Here is a 23730-nt window from a genome sequence, read left to right as displayed (position 1 = left end):
GATACACATAAAAATTAATAGTTCACAGTTCACAAAATTAACAACAACAAAAATTATTAGTTTAATAAAAAATTATTCAATTATAGTTACAAAAAAAATTGAATACTAGGATTAAGGGAGCGCAGAACAAGGTAGAGTTGGCGCAAGAGGGGGACAGGGAGTAGTGGAGCACGATCGAATGCTGAAGGTGGAACAGACTTGGCGCCGGCAGGATTACTGCGCAACGGAGGCTTTGACGTTACGACGGTTGCTGCGCAACAGAAGAGAAGGAAGATGCGACGCCTCGACGGTGGCTTCCAAGTTCGCAATTGCGTCAGCGGCGATATTAGGCAGTGGTTGGACGGAAGTGACGAAGGAGCAAGAGCTCGGACTGGCTGAGTGTGAAAGAGGCAGGAGCGTGTTTTGGTTAAGGGCAGAGGCTTAGGACTGAGACTGGTAAGGGTTACCTCCCGTGCCTAATGTGCTACAAATCAGCGCCCTCTAAGCTTAATTCAAAAAATCGGCTGGGTTACGGTTCGGTTGACTGACCAGTTTTCAGCCGATTTAACAGTTTAAAAATGGTTTTTAAATCTCCAATTTTAGCATTTAACCAATTCGTTTTTTTTTTTTTCGATTTACGATTGAACCGATTCGACCAACCAATTCGAATCGATTTTCATAACCTTGCATATTGTGGATGATTAGAATTGCAATGTAGTACTATTTTAATATTTTCTTTTTATAATATTACGAAACTACCAAGAACTAATTTAATTCATTACAAATTTAAACTTTGGTTGACTAACAAATTGGTACATTAAATCTCAATATGTCCCCTAAATTTAGTCCGATACTCAAAATGACCTCCACAATTTTGTTGGCCCCAATTAGAATCCCCAAATTTACAATCGTGGCTCCGGCTTATCCCTGCGATCATCTCCGTCACCGGAATGCTGATATGACCTAATTGCATGACACGGTAGACACTACTTAAATGACGACATATTGGTTTCGCGCCCAAACCCTTTGGAAACCACGTCGTTTCAGTTTTTTTTTTTTTTGTTAAAACTCTCTTTCTTTCCACTACAACGATCATAAGTTGTAAAACATCAAGAAAACCCTTACACTACCTAGTTTCCAAAGGATTTGGGCGCGAAACCAATGCGTCGTCGTTTAAATAGTGTCCACCATGTCATACAATTGCGCCAGATCAGCATTCCAGTGATGGAGATGATCGCAGAGGCAAGCCGGAGTTACGATTGCAAATTTGGGGGTTTTAGTTGGGGCCAACAAAATTACGAGGGGGTCATTCTAAGTATCGGGTCAAATTTTAAGGGCCAAATTGAGATTTAACTCTATATAAATTCAAACTCCAAATACTCTGAATGAGCTGATAATTTGATCGACTCAAATTGATTTGTAATATACTTCTATAGTTTTATTGATCAAACTAACCCATAAAATTATTATACAAAAGATTTTAAAAAGAGGGAAAAAATCTTTTTCTTAATATATAAAAGTAGATGAATAAATTTATCCCCATCACTTTTAAGACATGTTTCTCCTCCTATTAATGCCATGTCAATAACGTTGCTTACTTGGCAAAATTTTAGAATCAACTACTCAATTTTTGTCAAATCACCTATTATTTCCAAATCAACAAAAAAAAATATACAAAATAATAAAAAATACCAATAATTAATATCTAATCAAATTTATAATCTACAAAGACAATAAATCCATATTCCTATATTTATTATATCTTACCGTTATAGACAATACAATAAATTTATAATCCCCAATAATTAATTTCTATAAATATTATTAATCATAATAAATTTTACGTTACACTTATTCAAATTGCATACTATTCATTCAAATAACATCAAATTTAACAAAAAATTATTTTCGAACTGCACAACATCTTAAACTTACTCAATGGAGTATCATTCTTTAGACAATATTACCAAACAAACAGACAATTGGTTTATCAAAATTTGCATGGTTCGTCTATGAAAAATATTAACAACCACAAATAAAGAGGAACCTCTTTGTTTAGAAATGATTATATTAGATAAAAAGGAGACAACTACATTTGTGGCACATGTAATCAAACACCACAATATCCAACAATAAGGTAACTCTATATACTTTTCATAATCCCATCTATCAAATTATTAGTCACTAACCCAATATTTATTTCAGATCAAAGTGCTACAATAATTTTTGTACTATTTGATGACGAAGAAAAAAAATTGTTGGGTACAACTGCTTCAAATATAATGACACTCCAGAAAAATAATGATATTGAAACGCCACCCCAATTGAAAAATTTGTGCAACCTTATACTTAAATTTGAAGCCAAAGTAAATGATTTTAATCTCAAAACAGATTGTCAACAATATACTGTTACCAAGACATTTGTTCCAATCAAAAACATCGAACCTCAACACCCATTCTAACAAATAAAACAGGTAATATTCCAAAAAAAATCACTTATTCAAGACATCATTTTTATTTTTAATTTAAATTATTCATTGATTATAGGAACCAATTTCGCCAACACTAATATCATCAGATGTAGATTACATACCCATCAAGAGATTAAGGAGAAAGAAAATCATACAAATTCAAGACACGTCTTCAGAAGAAGAACATACATGCAAAAGATGAAATAAACATAATAGAAAATGCATACAACTCAACAATTCATAAAGAAAATGACTTTCCAAGAACTAGGGGTGTGCATGGCCCGGCCCGGCCCGAAGGCCCGACCTGCCCCAGAACACTTTAGGGGCTATTTTTGTGTGATTTCACTAGGTTTAGGGCCGGGTAAGGGTCTTAAAAATAGACTCGGTCATTATTTCGGGTCGGGTCCGGACCATGGCTCGGATCACCCGAAGTCGGCCCAGTGGCTCGGTCATCATACACAATTAATATTTTGTGTTATTAGTGATGGATGATGGCTATTTTTATGTGAAATTTAAGTATTGTAAACCTTAATATTTTGTGTTATTAGTTATTATAAGACTATAAGTTAATATTTTATGTTTAAAATGCATAAGATTTTAGATTAATGCATAATATTGTGTTATTTGTATTGATTTAAATATTTGGTGTTATTAGACAATATTAGTATTGATTATGGTTATGCTTTAATTTTAGAGAAGAGTTGGTTCTTGTTATATTTTTCTAAGTGAATTTTACCATGTCAAATAATGGTTGGAGTCTTGGAAATTTGGATATTTTCATATGCTAGATTGTAAGAAGGTATCAAAGTAATGCAATGTTGACGGTTCGGTTTTCACCCGATTTTTACCCAGTACAATCGTGGCCCGAAAGTGTATAGGTTTCATCGGGTTTAGAGCCGGATTCGGGTCTAATAAATAGGCCCGGTATATATTTTGGATCGGGTCTGGGTCACATCAAACCCGATTTCACCCGATCCATGCACACCCCTACCAAGAACCTATTATAGAAAGAAGAAAGCAACAATTCTAACAACAACCAATAAAAAAAAAAGATGATAAACGCCACATAAAAAGACTAAGTTCATCAACTAAAACAAATGCAAAAATTAAACTACCAAATAAAAATATCACTTTGTACAATTCCAACATCCAAATCTTTTGTATTACAAATTATTTTAAATAAAATACCTTTTAAATTTAACTTTAATTTTTACATATTTAATTTAATTCTACAAAATATAACAATTTTTAATATTTATTATATACAATCGTTAATTTACTGTCCCGCGCATAGCGCGAGTCTCTTTCTAGTTTCACTAATGGACGAAAAGCGTTAGACTGCTGGCCACTTGGCCCATATAAACTAAAATTGTTGGCCCTCAAATTTTTCTCGACATATAAACAACGAAACTAAAAAATGAGAAATGTGAAAAACATACAATATATATCTGAAGATTATGCAGAAAAAAGACAAGTGCCACCACAGCTTGGTGGATAGAATAATTACAAAACATTTTGTGCTACAACATTTACAAATTGCCTTAAGAATTCAAGCTATAAATCTTTTTTCTTAAAAAAAATTAAGAATAGTGATAACATCACTCTAATTTAATATAATAACCTCTCTTTTCAATTTTCACTTTCACCCACCTTTTTTTACCCTATGATGACATTGCTTAGCTGAATTTTCTTGGGACACTGGTATGATGCTAATTGCTAGTGTCCCAAGAAAAGCATCAGACTTGACACATTGTGTTTTAGTACATTTCAGCCCATCAAAAATAGTGCAGCAGAGCTTCATGAAGAGGCTGAAGCAACATGGAAGTGCATGCAATGTCACTGCTGTGATGATGCTTGAATTATGGACGTAAGAGATGGATGAAGGCGAGCCCTTCTTATTGAGCGTGCATCACTTCTTCCTTCGGCATATTCTTCCCCCAGCGGCCACCTCGGCCGCAAATCATACTGAAATGAATCACAGTTGAAAGAATCAGTGATTGAGGAAACAAGCATAACATGAAGCAACAGATGAAAATTCTGACACTAAATGTTAACTTTTTACTATTACCTCGTCAACATCTAGGAGGTTCATTTAAAAACAGCCTAGATCCTCACATTTGCTTAGTAGGACAAAGAATGAATTGAATACGGAATATAATAAGACAACGGCAGCAAAAGCAACTCAAGTTTGTAATCCATGAGAGCATATAAAACAGATCACTCAGAAATGAATTCAACATTTTCTATGAGCTGGGCTACAATAATCGATCATATTGATTCTGTAAAATACCATTAACTATAATCTTTTCCCCTAAATGAATCATAGCATCCAAATCCATTGAGTCATGATAGGAAAGCAAATTGTTTAGATAAGAAAACACACCACAAAGTTTTCAGGTTCTTCTGCAGGTGGAGGAGGGTCATATCTTCCCATGCGGAAGTGCTCAATGCCAGTCCAAGCTACCATTACACCTATCCAGTTCAACAAAAAGCTTAAAATAAATAAATAAAAGCTATCTTTCATGCATCAACAAAAGATAACAACCTAATTTGCTTTTTTGAGAACTTTGACTACTTGCTACTAATAGCAACTAAAAAACTATATTATTACCATTGTCAGTACAAAGCCGGGGAGGAGGGCATACAAGTTGCAAGCCATTCTTCTTCACAACCATATCAAGCCGAGATCGAACATAATAATTTGATGCAACGCCACCAGAGATAATCTGCAATAGATGGCATAAAATATAAAGTCATTTAGATTTTCCGATGTAAAATAAATAGAAAAGGAAGGATTGATGTTATTTGAAAGAAAGAAACTACTCAGACTTCAAACTACCAGGTGTCTTATAGAAGGCTCCATCTTCAATCCCCACTGGATCGCACGTTCACACCTTTCCTCAAGATGTAACACTGCAATTCGCTGACCACATGTAGAAATAAGACATCAATTAGACACAAATTAAAGATGATCAAGACAGAGCAGATGCAGTAATTTCTCATTATCTAGACCTGATACGAAAGACAGGTCTCGCATGCCATAATGTACAAAACCTACAAAAACATAACCAACCTGAAAAGCAGCAGCAATATCAGCCCGGGCCAATCGATCTTCTTTACTTGCAGAAGAAATAGGGATCTTGGCATCACTGCAAAAAAGCCCATAGCCTATATCCTCATATGTACATAACAATAAATTTAAAGATGTTTGCATAATTTATCACTACTACACAAAAATGCTTTTGCAACATGCAATATCTTTCTTTTATTATCTGACTACATGAAGCTAACACTAACAGAATGTGGAAATCAGTCTTTTATTTATTGATAAAAGAAGAATATCAGCCAGCCAGAGAGGAAATACACAAGTATACGGGAGAACAGGAGATCCTCCTTACATGAGCAAAGCCAAACAAAAGTAAAGCTATAAAAGAAGCACATCAGAAACCAGTCACTTACTCAACTTCAAAGCAGAAATCTTTTATATAGTATGGTAAACAAATATAACAGAGCACATGCAATGATATAAAGGATAGATTATCCAGCTTCTACTAGGTTTATGAGTTATGACCTAGCTCCCCCTGTAATTTTTATAAAATAAAAAATATAATAGAAACAGCAGAAAATACTTACGTACATCTTTTTGGATTCGATTGCCAACCTTACTTGGGTTTTTAGACCAGCATAGGAGAAGTTGCAATCTTTGTGCTGCTTCATTGGAACCTAAAATAAAAATAGGAGTGAACTTAAAATCTCCACTAGAAGCATAACAACCACCAGAGTCATGTCAGATGGGAAAACCAAGAAGGGTGGAATATAATATTCTAAGAATACTTACTGAAAAGTTTACTGATTTGGCATTCCCCTCCTTAGCAAGCTCCTCTATAGCAGGACCACCACTTCTCCTCAAATCAAGTCCAAGCCATTTGGCTGTCTTGTCATATGCTTCACCAATTGCATCATCTATTGTTGTTCCAAGTTGTACATATTGCCCAAGATCACGAGCTAGAATGAGTAGATTATGTCCCCCTACAAAACAGTATATGCCATCATCATCAGAGAAGATAGTCACATGTAATAGTCAGCACTGACGACATCAAATCATATGTTTGCAATGCATTGAAATGTTCCAATTAAAGAATCTATACAAGGACCATCTACATTTATAAAAATAAGCAAAAATTCAAACATTTGACTTGAATGTACAATTATGTAAACAAAATTTTGGTGCTTGTTTGGGAGGGCAATGGAGGAACACAAATTGTTGAGAGAAGAATGGAAGTTAAATATGAAAACTATACATATCCTCTACAGGACAAGTTATGGACAAAGATAATACGAAACAATAATTAAGGAGAAAGGTTCCAATAGCCAACAAAAATCACCACAAAAGGGAATAAGAACATTTTTAGCATGAGCTTGTACTCTAGCTAAGTCAAAATAGTAAACTTTTCACATCATTAAGCTGTTGGGTACTTCAGTGAAAACCCAATATAACTATATAAGTTTTACATCACTGCCCAAAGAGTGTTTCCATCACCCAGAGAAGAAAAATGAAATTAGATCAACTGTATGGAAGAAAACCATCATTTATCAATAAATGAAAAAGAGAACTCAGAACAGGAACAACTTAATATTACCTGATATTAGTAGGGCTATGAAAGGAAACTGTAAATCTTTCTCGGTTAACCTGAAACAAAACGATATGTATGCCTCACAAAGAAAGACAAAAATATTCTATGGGATATTACAAACGTGCAATCAAATTCAGAAGCCAAAACAACATGAACATACAGATAGTTAGTTGCCATCCCAGATATTGCAAGCATGCCTCTGAATTACTTTTGCAGAAAATACATATTCATTAAAAAGCTATTATATATGTACCTGGCTACTAGAGCATGTGCTTCCATGTGATGTATGCCAATAATTGGTAACTTAAAGGACCCAGCAATTTGTCGAGCCTTCTGCACTCCAACTACATAGTGTAAGAAGAATTGTTGAGCATTCCATGGAAGCACTAGCCAGAAAAGTGAAACTTAACATAACACTAACCAGGCAGTACGTTGCTTAATACATAGAAGCCATTCCATGGCATATATAATGAAATACATTGAAATTAAATATAATGTATTACCACGAAGGCAAAGACTTAAACCAGGACCAATAGTAACAGCAACTGCAGTAAGATCCTTCTCAGTCATGTAAGCTTTATCAAGAGCTTCTTGCACAACCTATAATAAATAAGCAAAAAGATTTTGTCTATGTCAATTCCAGATCAATCACTAAGTGAACCATTCATAGTAAATCAAGTTCCGTTCCTGTACCTGGTCAATAACCTGCGAGTGAGCCTCTTCTGCCATTTTTGGAGCGACACCTCCATATTTCGCTAGCAGATCTGCCTTAACTATGAAAATTCAAATAGTTAGAGAGAAAGATAAGTTTGTTAAAGCTAATAAGTGAAGAGCAGAAATTTTTAACAAAAAATAATAAAATGAGATATTATCACCTAATGTTAACTGCTAATCATGACACAAGTGGTTAACATTTAACACTGCACAATGTTCTTGTCAATCAAGTAAATTCCATGAATAATATACTGATGTAAATTATGTGATTAATGCAAATTGGCATTAACTTAACCACAAAATAGAATTTGTTAACCAGATGTAAAGCAGGTATAAAACGTTGGTTTGAGAATGCATAAAAGTTTATTGGAAGACAAGACAATACCTGAGAAGACACCACTTGACTCAGAATTTCACCGTTGCTTCTCACCTGAAACCACACAAACCATAAGAATGGCAATATAAAAATAATCAGAAATCAACAAATAAAAAGAAGGTTAATTTAATCCTTATAATCAGCACTAGCTTTATATTGATCTCGTTGTATTATGATGGCATCAAATTTCGTTCAAGGGCAGGCATATATTTCAACAACAACCATAATAGTTCAAACATTAATCTTCATCACCAAAATAAAGCATACCATTTTTTGGCCAGGGTACCTCAAATTAGTTATAGTGGTTCAAGTGGTCATTTAAAATATTACAAAAAGGATAAATAATACATTTTTTTTTAAAAAAAATCTTTTTTTTTTTATCTTAACCACACGTATCTTTTATTTACTCTTGAAACACTTCAAAAAATAATAATAATAATAATAATAACTTGAGGGGCCAAAAATAAAATAAAAAGTAGTAAACTTTTTAAGGCGGAGAACATATTTAACAAAAAGAAAGAGAGAAAAATACATACAACGGCGGCGGCAGTATCGTCGCAGCTGGTTTCAATGCCCAAAACGACAAAGTGGTTGTCGCGTTTTGGGGTTGGGTTTTGGAGCTCCTTTATGGAAGAATTAGAATAAGAAGAGCATGTTAGGGAGGAGGAGGAGGAGAAGATGGTTCGGGAAGAAAGAGTGGGGAAGAATTGGAATTGGGTTCTGCGGAAATTGGCGGCAAAAAGAGAAGGTTTTGGGAGGAGAAGGTTAAGGCGCGAAAATGCCGATGGAGAAGCCATTGGCACTGCTTGTCTGCTTCTGGTTCTACTGATTACTGGCACAGAGGAAGCGGACCAAGCTTAACAAGATTGGGAACGAGTAACGACTAACGTTGTAGAAAGTAGAAACGTACCATTTTTGGAGAATTAATTTGGGCCAAAGACCCAACTAAATATTTTTGATAAACTTTATCATGGGTCATCAATGTACCAAAAATATCTTGATATATTTCAAAACACTAAGCCCAATCCTAGTGCTACCATCATCAGAGCTAAAATCCTAGAATTAGAAATCAGAGAAGCAATGCAAATAAAGGAGCAGCTCAAAATCAAGTTGGGTTGGTCTAGTGGTTAGCTCACTAGTCCGCTTAAGCAAGTGTCAGGGGTTCGAATCCCGCCTTGTGTATGCAGCAACTCATTGGCCAGCGGCAAACCCTTAAATGGAGCTCAGTACCGCGACGGATTAGTCCTTAACCTGCCGGGTTGGGGGATACCGTGGGAAACCAAAAAAAATGAGCAGCTCAGACAAAACCAGAATAGGAGTATTACTGGAGACCTCCACCGGAGAACTGGCTGAAGGCCAACGTAGATGCTGCGTATAGACTATCGACGGTGGAGGGAGCAACTACAGTAGTGATTCGGGATAACTCAGGTCGACTGTTAACAGGAGAATCAATGAGAATCAGAGCTTCTTTGTTTGTCGACCAAGGCGCTACGATGGACAGAACGTTTCTGAATTTTTAAATCCCTCCGGCTAACATGACCGCATTCGAGAAGTACGAAAATGTTTATTTTGCTGTTTGACACTCTCATAGTACCATTATCCGTGAAATTGATGAAAAGAGATCCAAAACATCTTAGCAAGTTAAAAAGAATTGGCATTGGCTTAGACATTGCAATAGTAGATGGTTGTTAGCTTTGTTGAGAGAAAGAGACTTGAACTTGCTAGTCAAAACAATAGTGAAGGGACAAGTTCTTTGAGTATATTTTGGCAAACACCGCAATATGTGCCCATTGGAGTCGCATAGGATTTTGTATATGTTGCACAAATGGAGTTTTTCTCATCACAAACACTTGATGGATTTCAAAGTATAGGGATAGGGTTGTTGATGCCTTCTTCGGCAGTTGGTAGTAATGTTGTCAACATTGTTTTGACAATAGTAATGAAGATTACTTCAGAACATGGACAACCTGGTTGGATTTCACCAAATCTAAATGAGGGTCATTTGGACATGTTTTTCTTCATGTGTGCTTTTTTCACATCTATTAACTTGATTGTATATATTATATCTGCTAGAAAATATAAGGAAACAGCATGGGAGAAAAGAGAAGCAAACAATGAGGAAGTTGTTATTTAGGTTGAGATTAGAGTAACATATTTTTTTTAAGTTATTGGTTGAATAGCATGCGAGTTAGTCAGGCAAAAAAATATAGCAATGTGCCATGAGACTTCAGCATTTGTTTACTAGTTTCTTTCTTATAAATAAAAATATGACCAAGAAAAATGGGGGTAAAAATACCTCTAAAGCCATCTCATTGTAGAGGCAAAAATGTAAGAAGAAAAATGCAACATACCAATATGCTTATTTTAGCACTTTGAACTAATTCTTGTTAATCGACGGAAACATTGTTAACATAATTAATTTGCACATTTGAAAATGTTTCAGGAATTAACTTGTCCACTTTAACTTAAGAAGCTTCTTCATTTAAGATTGACTACAGAAACATAAGGTCTCACAACATTGATATTCTATAGTTTTTCAAACATTTAAACTCAGAAATATAAATATGTTTGAAATATGCTAACAATAAAGAAGTAGCAATCTACTTATTACATACATGTTCTGCACAGAACTAACTACATGTTTTGTGTGCTGCACACATTTTTTCATAGTTAAAGCACAAGGACATGTAAAAGGACATGTAAACCCTTTTATGAATGATTTCAATGAAACTAACCAAAAATTCAATGTCACTCTTAGAAGCTATTTAAAGGAATGAGGATTGCATTGAAGATTTAATCATTTTGCAATCTTGGCAGTCAGTTCTCTCACCAACTTTGCGGCTACCATGGCAGTCATACCGTCAACTGTATCACGTTGCGGATTGAATTCAACCACGTCTGCGGCAACAATGTCGCCTTGAAGGTTGTGTAGGATGTTGAGAACATCGCGGAAAGAGAGACCTCCCGGTTCGATGTGAGACACTCCAGGAGCAAAAGCAGGATCAAGACAATCCACATCTATTGAGACATATACACCTTTCACACCTTCACCAAGTTTCTGCAAAATGAAAATCTCTGTTTTAAAACCAAGGAACACCAAATTGCAAAATATCTTGTACAGTTTTTGATGAATAATATCATTTTGCAGCTTGGAATTCGGAAACATCCATTTGAAACAGAAATCCAAAGAAGTTCATTCAATCAACAGTAGTAATCATTGTAAGGTACCAAAGTATATGTCTTTGCAATTGCATCAAAATTACAATAAGATCTAGAAACACTGCATGAAATATGGTGTATAGTTGTGCGTGTATGTGTGTAAAGTCTTAAGGGGAAAAGAAATAAGAGAAATAAAGGTGGAGAGAGAGAGAGAGAGAGAGGGAGAGACCAGGTTTTCTAAATATTCACGATCTCTTGAAAATGTTCGCATTTCATATTGCTCAACCCCGAATTTGTTGCCTTGTTCGCGCCCTTCTGTTGTTATTGATCTTATACCAACCTGAAATAAATTGAGGAATGTATTGCTAAGAATAAACCATGGAGGAAGATTGAAAATTCACCACCATGAGTAAAGAAAAATCAGCCATTATAATATCATGAAGAAATCAAGTTAGTGACAAAAACAAATTAACAAAATTATTCTGATGAAGACGGTCAATATAAGTGCTTAAATGAGATGACAATAATACAATATGACCATAGACAATAACAATGGATTATATTTTGAAAATGCACAATCAACTTATAATGTTTGGATATAAATGCTATAAAAAATATAGTTAGAATATAAAAATAATTAATTGCCTGCAATAGTCGCCTGGCATAACCACCCTCCATGATTCGAGCAAAAGACGAAGCATGTGAATACTTGTTTCCTTCAAAACAATGATAGATATCAGGATGTGCATCAAGATGAAGAATATCAACTGGTCCTCCAAGTTTTTCAGAGACGGCTCGAACAACTGGATATGATATTGAGTGATCGCCACCTAAAACTAAGGGTCGTAATGGAGGCTGGAAGAATGTAGAAAACATGAGAATCAAGCTTCATCTAGTTCATACAGCATGATAACTTGTGATAGTAGATCTGATTCTACAAAGCATAATTTATACCTATATTTATACATTTTGCACTCACATTTTTTAGAATTTGTACACATAAATAAATAAAATTTATTTGTTAAAAATAATTTAGTATTTATACTAATCAAATGATGGCAAAAAAATATTAAAAATTGTTGGCCCCAAAAATTTCTCTTATAGAATTATTACTAAGTACTAACCAATTTGGGTTAGTCGAATAGTTAACTCACTCGTCGGCTTAAGTGTGTTTGAGTCTCGCCTTATGCATGCAACAATTCATTGGTCAGTGATAGACCCTTAAATGAAACTCAGATTCGCGACGTATTAGTCATTGTCCTATCGGATTGGGGATATCATGGGCAACCAATAAAAGAAAAAAATTATAGAATTACTTGAATACTAGATATTGTCAATGTAAATTATTAATAAAGTAAAAAATAAAATTTAAAGGTGCATGCAACAACCTATTGGCCAGCGACAGACCCTTAAATAGAGCTCAGATTCGCGACAGATTAGTCATTGACCTGTTGGGTTGGGGGATACCGTGGAAAACAAAAAAAAAATTATTCTTGATCTAAAACTACTTATATTAAACCAATGTTTTGATTGACAAAGATATACTTTAGGAAAGAATTTTAATAGAAGTTTGTGTTGTATCTAATTTATGTATTTCATTTTGAATTGGTGACAAAGATTTTTTTATTATTCCATCATTGTTTCTACTGAAGAAAAGAATTCCTTGCTAAGCAAGGATCAAAATCCAAACTCTTGGTATCTTTGCACTGTGTCACAAGTTGAAGAAGTGAAATGTATTTTAAGATTGTTGCCAATGTGGCTATGTACAGTCTTTCCCTGTGCCATCTTCATACAAATACAAGTACTTTCTTTATTTGTCGAGCAAGGCGCTGGACAGAACGTTCCTGAATTTTTAAATCCCTCCGGCCAACATGACCGCATTGGAGAAGTACGAAAATGTTTATTTTGCTGTTTGACACTCTCATAGTACCATTATCCGTGAAATTGATGAAAAGAGATCCAAAACATCTTAGCAAGTTAAAAAGAATTGGCATTGGCTTAGACATTGCAATAGTAGATAATTGTTGGCTTTGTTGAGAGAAAGAGACTTGAACTTGCTAGTCAAAGCAATAGTGAAGAGACAAGTTCTTTGAGTATATTTTGGCAAACACCGCAATATGTGCTCATTGGAGTCGCATAGGCTTTTGTATATGTTGCACAAATGGAGTTTTTCTCATCACAAACACCTGATGGATTTCAAAGTATAGGGATAGGGTTGTTGATCCTTCTTCGGCAGTTGGTAGTAATGTTGCCAACATTGTTTTGACAATAGTAATGAAGATTACTTCAGAATCTGGACAACCTGGTTGGATTTCACCAAATCTAAATGAGGGTCATTTGGACATGTTTTTCTTCTTGTGTGCTTTGTTTTTTCACGTCCATTAACTTGATTGTATATATTATATCTGCTAGAAAATATAAGGAAACAGCATGGTAGAAAAGAGAAGCAAACAATGAGGAAGTTGTTATTTAGGTTGAGATTAGAGTAACAAATTTTCTTTTAAGTTATTGGTTGAATAACATGTGAGTTAGTTAGGCAAGAAAATATAGCAATGTGCCATGAGACTTCAGCATTGTTTACTAGTTTCTTTCATTGTAGAGGCAAAAATGTAAGAAGAAAAATGCAACATACCAATATGCCTATTTTAGCACTTTGAACTAATTCTTGTTAATTGACGGAAACATTGTTTAACATAGTTAATTTGCACATTTGAAAATGTTTAAGGAATTAACTTCTCCACTTTAACTTAAGAAGCTTCTTCATTTAAGATTGACTACAGAAACATAAGGTCTCACAACATTGATATTCTATAGTTTTTCAAACATTTAAACTCAGAAATATAAATATGTTTGAAATATGCTAACAATAAAGAAGTAGCAATCTATTTATTACATACATGTTCTGCACAGAACTAACTACATGTATTGTGTGTTGCACACATTTTTTCATAGTTAAAGCACAAGGACATGTAAACCCTTTTATGAATGATTTCAATGAAACTAACCGAAAATTCAATGTCACTCTTAGAAGCTATTTAAAGGAATGAGGATTGCATTGCAGATTTAATCATTTTGCAATCTTGGCAGTCAGTTCTCTCACCAACTTTGCGGCTACCATGGCAGTCATACCGTCAACTGTATCACGTTGCGGATTGAATTCAACCACGTCTGCGGCAACAATGTCGCCTTGAAGGTTGTGTAGGATGTTGAGAACATCGCGGAAAGAGAGACCTCCCGGTTCGATGTGAGACACTCCAGGAGCAAAAGCAGGATCAAGACAATCCACATCTATTGAGACATATACACCTTTCACACCTTCACCAAGTTTCTGCAAAATGAAAACCTCTGTTTTAAAACCAAGGAACACCAAATTGCAAAATATCTTGTAAAGTTTTTGATGAATAATATCATTTTGCAGCTTGGAATTCGGAAACATCCATTTGAAACAGAAATCTCAAGAAGTTCATTCAATCAACAGTAGTAATCATTGTAAGGTACCAAGGTATATGTCTTTGCAATTGCATCAAAATTACAATAAGATCTAGAAACACTGCATGAAATATGGTGTATAGTTGTGCGTGTATGTGTGTAAAGTCTTAAAGGGAAAAGAAATAAGAGAAATAAAGGTGGGGAGAGAGAGAGAGAGAGAGAGAGAGAGAGAGAGAGAGAGAGAGAGAGAGAGAGAGAGACCAGGTTTTCTAAATATTCACGATCTCTTGAAAATGTTCGCATTTCATATTGCTCAACCCCGAATTTGTTGCCTTGTTCGCGCCCTTCTGTTGTTATTGATCTTATACCAACCTGAAATAAATTGAGGAATGTATTGCTAAGAATACATGATACATGATGAAAACCATGGAGGAAGATTGAAAATTCATCACCATCAGTAAAGAAAAATCAGTCATTATAATATCATGAAGAAATCAAGTTAGCGACAAAAACAAATTAACAAAATTATTCTGATGAAGACGGTCAATATAAGTGCTTAAATGAGATGACAATAATACAATATGACCATAGACAATAACAATGGATTATATTTTGAAAATGCACAATCAACTTATAATGTTTGGATATAAATGCTATAAAAAATATAGTTAAAATATAAAAATAAATAATTGCCTGCAATAGTCGCCTGGCATAACCACCCTCCATGATTCGAGCAAAAGACGAAGCATGCGAATACTTGTTTCCTTCAAAACAATGATAGATATCAGGATGTGCATCAAGATGAAGAATATCAACTGGTCCTCCAAGTTTTTCAGAGACGGCTCGAACAACTGGATATGATATTGAGTGATCGCCACCTAAAACTAAGGGTCGTAATGGAGCCTGGAAGAATATAGAAAACATGAGAATCAAGCTTCATCTAGTTCATACAGCATGATAACTTGTGATAGTAGATCTGATTCTACAAAGCATAATTATTTATTGTTCCAATCTAAGTGAAGTTAGAATAAATTGAACATATGAAAATCAGGGGCTACCAAGGAGTTGATCTCACAAATCATCATGTAAATGGATCCTTCCCTACTTGTGTTCACCCATTTTAGATGATTCATTTTCCCCCCTTGATGACAATGATTCCAATATGAATACCATAGTTTAAGACTTATAAGCTAACAGCATGGCAGTTACTTCTGGATTCATACATGAATAGCCCGAGTGAAGCAATTGCAGGAAGAAAAAAATAGCAAGCGTCAATTAGCCTGAATTGCACTCACATTTTACAATTTGGTTAATCAACAAATTTCAATGCAAAATCCTGATATAAAACAAGTGGAGAAAATCTCTCATTGGATTAAACAAAAAAGAAAAGAATAGGCTCAATTGGATGTTATACTAAGTTTAAGTTTATTAAATAAGAAAAAAAAATATAATACTGTGATCGTGTTCAGAGCAGAACTTCACAGATCAGTACGTTACCTCCTCCATCACTAGCTTCACAGATTCACTGATGACATTCATCAATCTGTCATCATCTACTCCACAATCTCGAATTTCTTGGACAGGGACATCACCAACGTCAGTAAGCACTCGTGGATCATCTAATACCTTTCCTGCAAAGCCAGAACCAAGCCACCTCAAGCTCATCATTATCAAACAAAGTTTCAGCAAGAAGTGTGAAGGCACTGAGCAGAATGAAAGTGAGTCATATCCCATTAAATAAATTGCTTCCAATGACCATTTTAGCTTCACATGTAATGAATTGTAGAAATGAAGGTTACATTCATGGCACAAAGAACCAGAAGAAGAGGGAACTCATGCCTATGTTGATTGGAAATTCTAAATCCTAACATAAAATGTCCAATTTAACAACCTAAGAAATAATATCAACAATTACAAAGTTAGAGGAGAGATTTGAATTCTTGAGTATTTCTACTACCAAGATTTCATGCAAAAAATGATTTACAATTTGAAGATGCATTTACGATGCAAAATTTAGGCTGGTGAAAGAAAACCCTTCTAGAAGACTTCTATCATCTGTGGAAAAACCAACACTTACCTTCTTCGGTTGAAGAGTTTGTGCTACCACACCAAATGGCCTCCCTAATGCGAGGAGGTGCAAAGGCAGGCCCTTGAAGGAATGACGAATTATGTCCCAAAGGAACACCAAGAAGAGATGGACACGCTATAGCCCCTCCTAGAGCACGCACGAGTTCTCCCTGGAGAAGAAACAAAGCAACTTTCTGTTTAAATTACCTTCTTGTAAAGCTTATAATGAAAATGACCCATATAAAACACAGCACCAAGTAACAAAAAGACAACACTGAAAATTACAGATAAAAGCAAAGATGGCATGCCTTAAGCTTTGCTCTTTCGCGAATAAGTGTGAGGGAAGCTTCTATCACACGGTTTTGACCTTTCTCTAGCATGGCAGTAGATACATTTGAAGCATTTAGTCTCTGCAAGTAATGGATGCCTTTACGTGCTATACCTGACATGCTGCATTGAAATCCCAAAACAATCGATATTTATAATTACAGGCCAGAGAATTCTATCCAACTCATTTACATCAAGACGAATGATCTATGTTTGAAGTAAATTGTGATCTAATCACTTGAGCTTATCCTCGACGACATTACAAAAGGCAAAGCCAACACAAGCATTTGTTTGAACCCTGGCGTATGCCAAGCAAAGCAACTTAACCTCGTTTTAAATCATTGTCAGCAATTGCAATTGTGGCCACAGTACTAGTTATAGAACAGTCACTGCAGCCATATTGCAACAACAGTTGCAGCTACAACAACCCCCATTTATCAAGTTAGTAGCAATGGCAATGAGCTCAAGACAACGGACAACCACAAAAGCATTCATAATAACAACTTAAAATGCTATATCAAAACATGCCATCTAAGAAGGGGGAAAACAGATTATTAATTCTTTAAAAATAAATAAATAAATAAATCAGAAAATGCAAAAAAGCTATCAAAAACAACAATTGATCATAGCATGTCAGAACAACTTCCGTTGCTTGTAGCAATCAAACTGCCAAAAGTTCAACTACTATGAGGAATACTCAAGTATTTTTTGCTTCATTATAATTCCTAACAAAAAGGAGCTAGCAAACCAAAACATCAAAAATTGTGGGAACACCCAGAATCAAGGATTGTTAAAGTTTCAAGCTTTACAAACCCAAATGAAAAAAAAAAAATTCCCTCCTTTCCTTTCTTTCCACATGATCCAAACAGGGAAAACAGCTGAAGGTAGTGTTGCAACAAAAGCGTACCTTGGAAGCTTGAAAGAACAACGAGAAAACCCAATGAAGATGATGAGAAAGAGAAAGCGAAGTGTGGTGCCGCTTTAATAATATAATTTGCTTCTGCTTCGTTTTCTGAATGCTGCGGCGCTGAAAAGATACGTCACTTGATAATGTTTAATATACAAAAAGTATTCCCCTTTTCCCAAAATTTCAATGGTGTGGATCGCCAAAGTTGCAGAACAAAAATGGAAAAGAGAAATGCCTTGTCGCCTACTATAAAACGCACATGATTTGATATTATCTTTTTGGAAAATTGAAAAAATAGTTAACTTAATATATGAAGTTATTTAAAAAAAAAAACTATTATTTCTAACCTTGAAACTTTAAAACAGTGATATATTTAATTATGAGTAAACGGAATTAGTTTTGTATAATTTTTATGTGATAAAATTACTCAAATATTAAATTTATTTATTTGTAATTTTGTTGATATTCTAAGTTTTTATGAGGTAAAAATGACGATTTTTTATTTTTATGAATACAAAATTAATTTTATTTATTTATGAGTAAATTTGTTATAGTTTTAATTTGAGTAAAATTTCACTTTAAATTTCTGATTATTTATATATAGGAAAAGTATAGGGTACCAATGTATTATCTGCCAATTTATTATCAATAATAATTAATTATTATATTTTAAACACATATATAAAAAGACACATCTAAAAAATATATCTATAAAGACACTTCTATTAAATATAATCATAAAAAATATATTTTTATTAGATACATTCATAAAGATACTTTTATTAAATATAATTATAAATAAAAATTAGTAGAAATTGACAAAAATGCTATTTAACGGTACCGTTATATATGACAATTCGTCCTCTCACAAAAGTTGTCGTTACAACGGTTTCTAACCAATTGATTTGTTAGACAATTTGTCTCCTTAGTTAATCTCTCCGTGAATTCTTAATGAAAAAATTGTATGTATATTGTTTATTCTGAATATGTCAGTACTCAATATACTATTTGATTGGGCACATTATCTCTTGTACACTCATCAAAATGTACGCATATTAGAGCAAAGATGAAACAATGTGTTTCAACTTGTGAATGTTAACCTCTTTTCTATGCATGAAACATTTTCACTTCTCACTTTTCTTCTCACTCATAATTACAGAAAATTCTAAGCAAAGCATACTTGGAGCCAGAGTATCGCCACAAAGACAGAGTGACTAAACACGTGACAATGATCACTTGACGGCGATGTCGCGGTGAACAGAAACACTAGCGACGATAAATTCTATTTCTATATGATTAAACTTGTGTTCTATTTGATTGAATTTGTGCTCCTACATTATATTGTCTCTGTTTTTATTGCATATAAATAATTCTTATGGTTAGTTTGTTTTAATTTTTAATAATGGACCAATTTTTTGGATATGATCTATTCAACGACATTTAAGTCACAAAATTAATCAATCAAATTGAAGTTGGAATATTGCATATCCAAACTTTGGTCTAGCTTTTTGTGATACTGTAGTTTGCTTCTCAAAACTAATGGGAATCATCCATAGAGCATATTTCACGAAAGAGATCATTCAGATAAAAACGCATAAAACGTCTTTTTTTAAAGATATTTTTTTGTTGTGTTTTAATTAGTTTTTGTATAATTTATTCGGTGTTCTTCATTACATATTACTAAATTCCTCAAAAAATTTTCTTTCCATAAACAATAAAAAATATTTAATTTGGACTAAAATAAAAAAAGTAATAAATTAACTATTAAATTTTTTTAAAAAAGTATTTACATAAAAAAAATATATCACATTCATATATATATATATAACAAACTCTTAAAATTTTTATAAATAAAAAAATAATTAATTTATATTTGTACAATATATAAAATAATTATTATATTATTATTATATTATATATTAAGATTCACTAATTTTAATTTTTTTATTTTTAATATAAGCATTAGAAATAAATAAAATTTTTATAACTAAATATAATGTAACAAAATATATATAATATTAATTAGTTCTTAAAAAATTCTAAAAAAATAGTTTCTTTCATTTTAGTAAAATAACTATTTATTAAGGTAGACAAATTAATTATTTTCTTCTCATATATAGTTTTTTTAAGACATAAAAGTAATTAATTAGGATATTGGTTAAGATAATTAAAGTCACTATTTCATTAAATTTTTAATTTAAAGAAAAATCCTAGTTAATTTTGGTATAGAAATTTTAAATTTGAAAAAATTGATAAAAATTATGTTAAATTTTGATTTATTTGATTCTCATTTAAATTAATCACTACATAAGTTAAAGTTCTGTTTTGAAGTTATATTCGAGCTTTAATCTGATTTTTAAAGTTTTAATTTACTTAGTTTGATTTTTTAACTTAGGTATCCGTGACTCATATTAGGGTTTTAAGTGTTTAGTTGAAAAAAAATAAGGTAAAAAAATTCAATTGTCAAATAGTCGCTAGAATGTATAATGTAACAGTCGTTAGTCTATCTCAGCATGTCGTTAACGATTTTGTGAGACAGTGACAAAAATAAGATTAGGAACCAATGTGAGTCATAACTATTAAGTTGGGAGACTAAATTGAGTAAATCGAAATTTTTGAAATTAGATTGAAACATAGTTGTTAGAACCGAACCAGTGATTGAACCGGTCAAGCTACTGGTTCACTGATTTATTAGTTCAACCGATAAATTACTGGTTGAACCGATAAAACCGGTCTCATGTAAATATAAAATATAAAATAGTTAAAAACATAAAATTAAAATTTGAAATACATATCTTCACTAACATTTTATGAAGAATCAAGTCTCAACTTCTAAAAATAACTAATATAAAAAATCATAAAATTTTAATACTACAATAGTATCTTATTTTGACACAATAAAAAATAATTAATTCACAAAGCCTATCATCTAACTATAATATCAGTAGATTTTAACACTAACATCAAAACAAATAACCTTAATCACAATACTAGCAATAAAATAGATCAAGTAAATTAATAAATCTTTAGTGAAATTTTTATTTATATTAATAATGGTATATAATTAAAATATAATTAATTTTAAAAATAGAAAAAATAAAAATTAAATTAAATTAGATATTTATGTATACTATATAATTAGTATTTGTCAAATGTAATACTTAGAAGTGCAATAGGCAATGGCTAAGTGGCAAGTAGAGGTTGTTTTTGCTCCAAGGTTCTTGGTTCGAAACCTTGCGGAGATATTTTAAAAATTTTTTCAAGCAGACCAGTTTGCACGAGTTTTTACCGGTTCATACCGGTTTTATTCCTTAAACGGTCTAAGGAGTAAACCGATCCAGTTTTTCGGTTTTTACAACTATGGATTTAAATACGAACATAATTTCAGAGACCAATAAGTATTATCTCTTTGTTGACAATTAAGTTGTTTTAATGGTAATTAAGATCTAATAATAGTTTATAATAAAAGAAGCATTCTTTTGCAACAATGAACCTATAGTAGTAGTTAGGGGTGTTCATAAATTAGATCATATCCATATAAATCCACAGTATTTATTCGTATCTGATCTGTAATTTGAGGATATAATCTGATCTGTAAGATGATCGGATTGGATCGAATCGGATCCACACTCTAATCAGATAGAAGTAAATATGTTTACAAAAGTAAACAAAAAAATTATTGACTTTTTTTATAAAAATAAAAATTTTTAATATTTTTTATTTTATGGATATATTTGATATCTGATCCAAACATAAAAAGTGTGAATATCAAATTTGATCAAATGAGTTTAGTGCAGATTGGATTGAAATTTCAGCCATATCCCATCTATAAACACCCCTAGCAATAATAACTAAAAAATTATAATGATTATATTTTTAACTAAGAGGAAGTGCAAAAAAAAGGTACTAAATACAAGAATATTTAATCAAATATTAAAAGAAAATTTTACTTTAAAACAGTTAGACTTTTTTTTGCTCATATATATATATATATATATATATATATATATATATATATATAATGTAATGTAATAATAATAATAATATGATAATTGTTTTATATATCACACAAATATAAACGTTTTTTTCTATGATCTTAATAAATGTTATCGATTTTTGTAGTGTTAGCTCTCATATTATCAATTTGATTCATATATAATTCGGATGATAAATTATTTGGTGACGTGCTTTCTTTTTTACTGTATTATTATTATTATTATTATTATTATTATTATTATTATTATTATTATTATTATTATTATTATTATTATTATTATTATTATGTACATTAAAAAATAACAGACCAAATTATTGCCATAACATAATAGAAGTATGGAAGTTTATCATTCTTTTCTAATGGAGGAAACAAAATTCTTTTCAATAGTTTATTTAACGTTTAGTAAAATAAAAATAAATTTTATTAGAATAAATTTTAGTACGAGTTTAATATTTTTATTCATCATAAAATATTTATAGAATTACTTGTAGATAAATTTTGAAAAAAAAATATGATTTTTAATTTTATTTTTAAATAAACTTTATTTTTAATTTTAAAATAAATTTTATTTTTAATTTTTAATAATATTAATTTTTTACCGTATATAATTATTCAATTATTTTTTAATTATATATAAATAAATTACTCTCAATAAGACTTTTTTGTGTTATTCAATTATCTTTTTTTAAAAATAATTAATTATTAAAATAATTAAACTTTTCACAAAAAAAATAATAAAAAAATTATGAACGAAAAAAATTAACTATCTTGATAATTTTTTGTATTTTTATTCATATTTTAATTATAAACATAAATATAATTTAATTATATTATTTATGAAATGTGACTATAGATATAGATAAAATTTAGTTATATTACTTATATATAGTTTCATTGTATTGTATTGCTTATAAAGTTAGATTATAATTATGACAATAGAATTGTTCTTGTATTTTTATATGTGTGACTAATTGGTGGTGTTAAAACATTACTCTTAATTATAAATAAAGTTTATAATTTAAAAAATCAAAGACTCAATTAAAAAGATACAAAAAAATAATGTTAAAATATTCTAACTCTTTAAAATAAAAATATTCGAAATTCAATTAAAAATTATTTAAAATTTAAACTCAATAAAAATTTATATTCAATGTGTTTTTTATTAAATATATTTAATAACCTATTATATCATATTGGTTGAAATTAGTTTTTATAATATTAATTTTTTAATAACACTTTATTAGAAAAAATCATCTTTTCAAAATTTTTTAAAAACTAATTAATATTATATATATTTTGTTACATTACATCTTGTTATAAAAAATTTATTTATTTCTAATACTTATATTAAAAATAAAAACAAAATTTAAATTACTAAATTTTAATCTATAATATAATAATAATAATAATAATAATAATAATATAGTAATTATTTTATATATTATACGAATAAAAATTTATTATTTTTTTATTTATAAAAATTTTAAGAGCTTGTTATATATATATATATATATTATGAATGTGATATATTTTTAAAATTATCCTTCGAACCAAAATACCCTTCTCCTTTCTTTACTAAAATACTCAATTTCTATTCTTCTTTTTTTTTTTTTCTATCGCACCAGCATATCTTCTTCTTTTTCTTCTTCTTCAACTAGAATTTCAACCGC

At 31.6% G+C, this 23730-nt stretch overlaps 3 protein-coding genes and 2 pseudogenes across 3 annotated transcripts; 2 read left to right on the top strand and 3 right to left on the bottom strand.

Annotated features, from left to right (window-relative positions):
- Positions 1-3875: 3875 nt before the first annotated feature.
- LOC112728241 (probable tRNA N6-adenosine threonylcarbamoyltransferase, mitochondrial) lies at positions 3876-9144 on the bottom strand. The gene is made up of 13 exons (XM_025778301.3): positions 8711-9144; positions 8184-8228; positions 7778-7852; positions 7588-7684; positions 7338-7428; positions 7091-7140; positions 6289-6479; positions 6088-6173; positions 5524-5599; positions 5290-5373; positions 5062-5176; positions 4834-4922; positions 3876-4415 (listed from the first exon to the last, which is right to left on the bottom strand). Exons 1-13 carry the CDS (start codon positions 8969-8971, stop codon positions 4287-4289), a joined length of 1389 nt encoding a protein of 462 aa, XP_025634086.1. The 5' UTR covers positions 8972-9144; the 3' UTR covers positions 3876-4286.
- A 156-nt stretch (positions 9145-9300) lies between these two features.
- LOC112729420 (protein NRT1/ PTR FAMILY 7.3-like) lies at positions 9301-10308 on the top strand (annotated as a pseudogene).
- Positions 10309-10698: 390 nt separating this feature from the next.
- Positions 10699-12243, bottom strand: LOC112728240 (arginase 1, mitochondrial). Its single transcript, XM_025778299.2, has 3 exons — positions 11979-12243; positions 11563-11673; positions 10699-11232 (listed from the first exon to the last, which is right to left on the bottom strand). Exons 1-3 carry the CDS (start codon positions 12207-12209, stop codon positions 10972-10974), a joined length of 603 nt encoding a protein of 200 aa, XP_025634084.1. The 5' UTR covers positions 12210-12243; the 3' UTR covers positions 10699-10971.
- Positions 12244-12612: 369 nt separating this feature from the next.
- On the top strand, positions 12613-13770 carry LOC112730537 (protein NRT1/ PTR FAMILY 7.3-like; annotated as a pseudogene).
- A 388-nt stretch (positions 13771-14158) lies between these two features.
- LOC112728239 (arginase 1, mitochondrial) lies at positions 14159-18343 on the bottom strand. The gene is made up of 7 exons (XM_025778298.3): positions 18064-18343; positions 17138-17279; positions 16840-16999; positions 16260-16393; positions 15456-15665; positions 15024-15134; positions 14159-14661 (listed from the first exon to the last, which is right to left on the bottom strand). Exons 2-7 carry the CDS (start codon positions 17276-17278, stop codon positions 14401-14403), a joined length of 1017 nt encoding a protein of 338 aa, XP_025634083.1. The 5' UTR covers position 17279; positions 18064-18343; the 3' UTR covers positions 14159-14400.
- Positions 18344-23730: the final 5387 nt, after the last annotated feature.

The sequence above is a fragment of the Arachis hypogaea genome, chromosome 12, assembly GCF_003086295.3.
Source record: "Arachis hypogaea cultivar Tifrunner chromosome 12, arahy.Tifrunner.gnm2.J5K5, whole genome shotgun sequence".
In the NCBI taxonomy this organism is placed as follows: Eukaryota; Viridiplantae; Streptophyta; class Magnoliopsida; order Fabales; family Fabaceae; genus Arachis; species Arachis hypogaea.
Note: the sequence above shows the minus strand (reverse complement) of the source record. Positions and strands in the feature narration are given on the sequence as shown.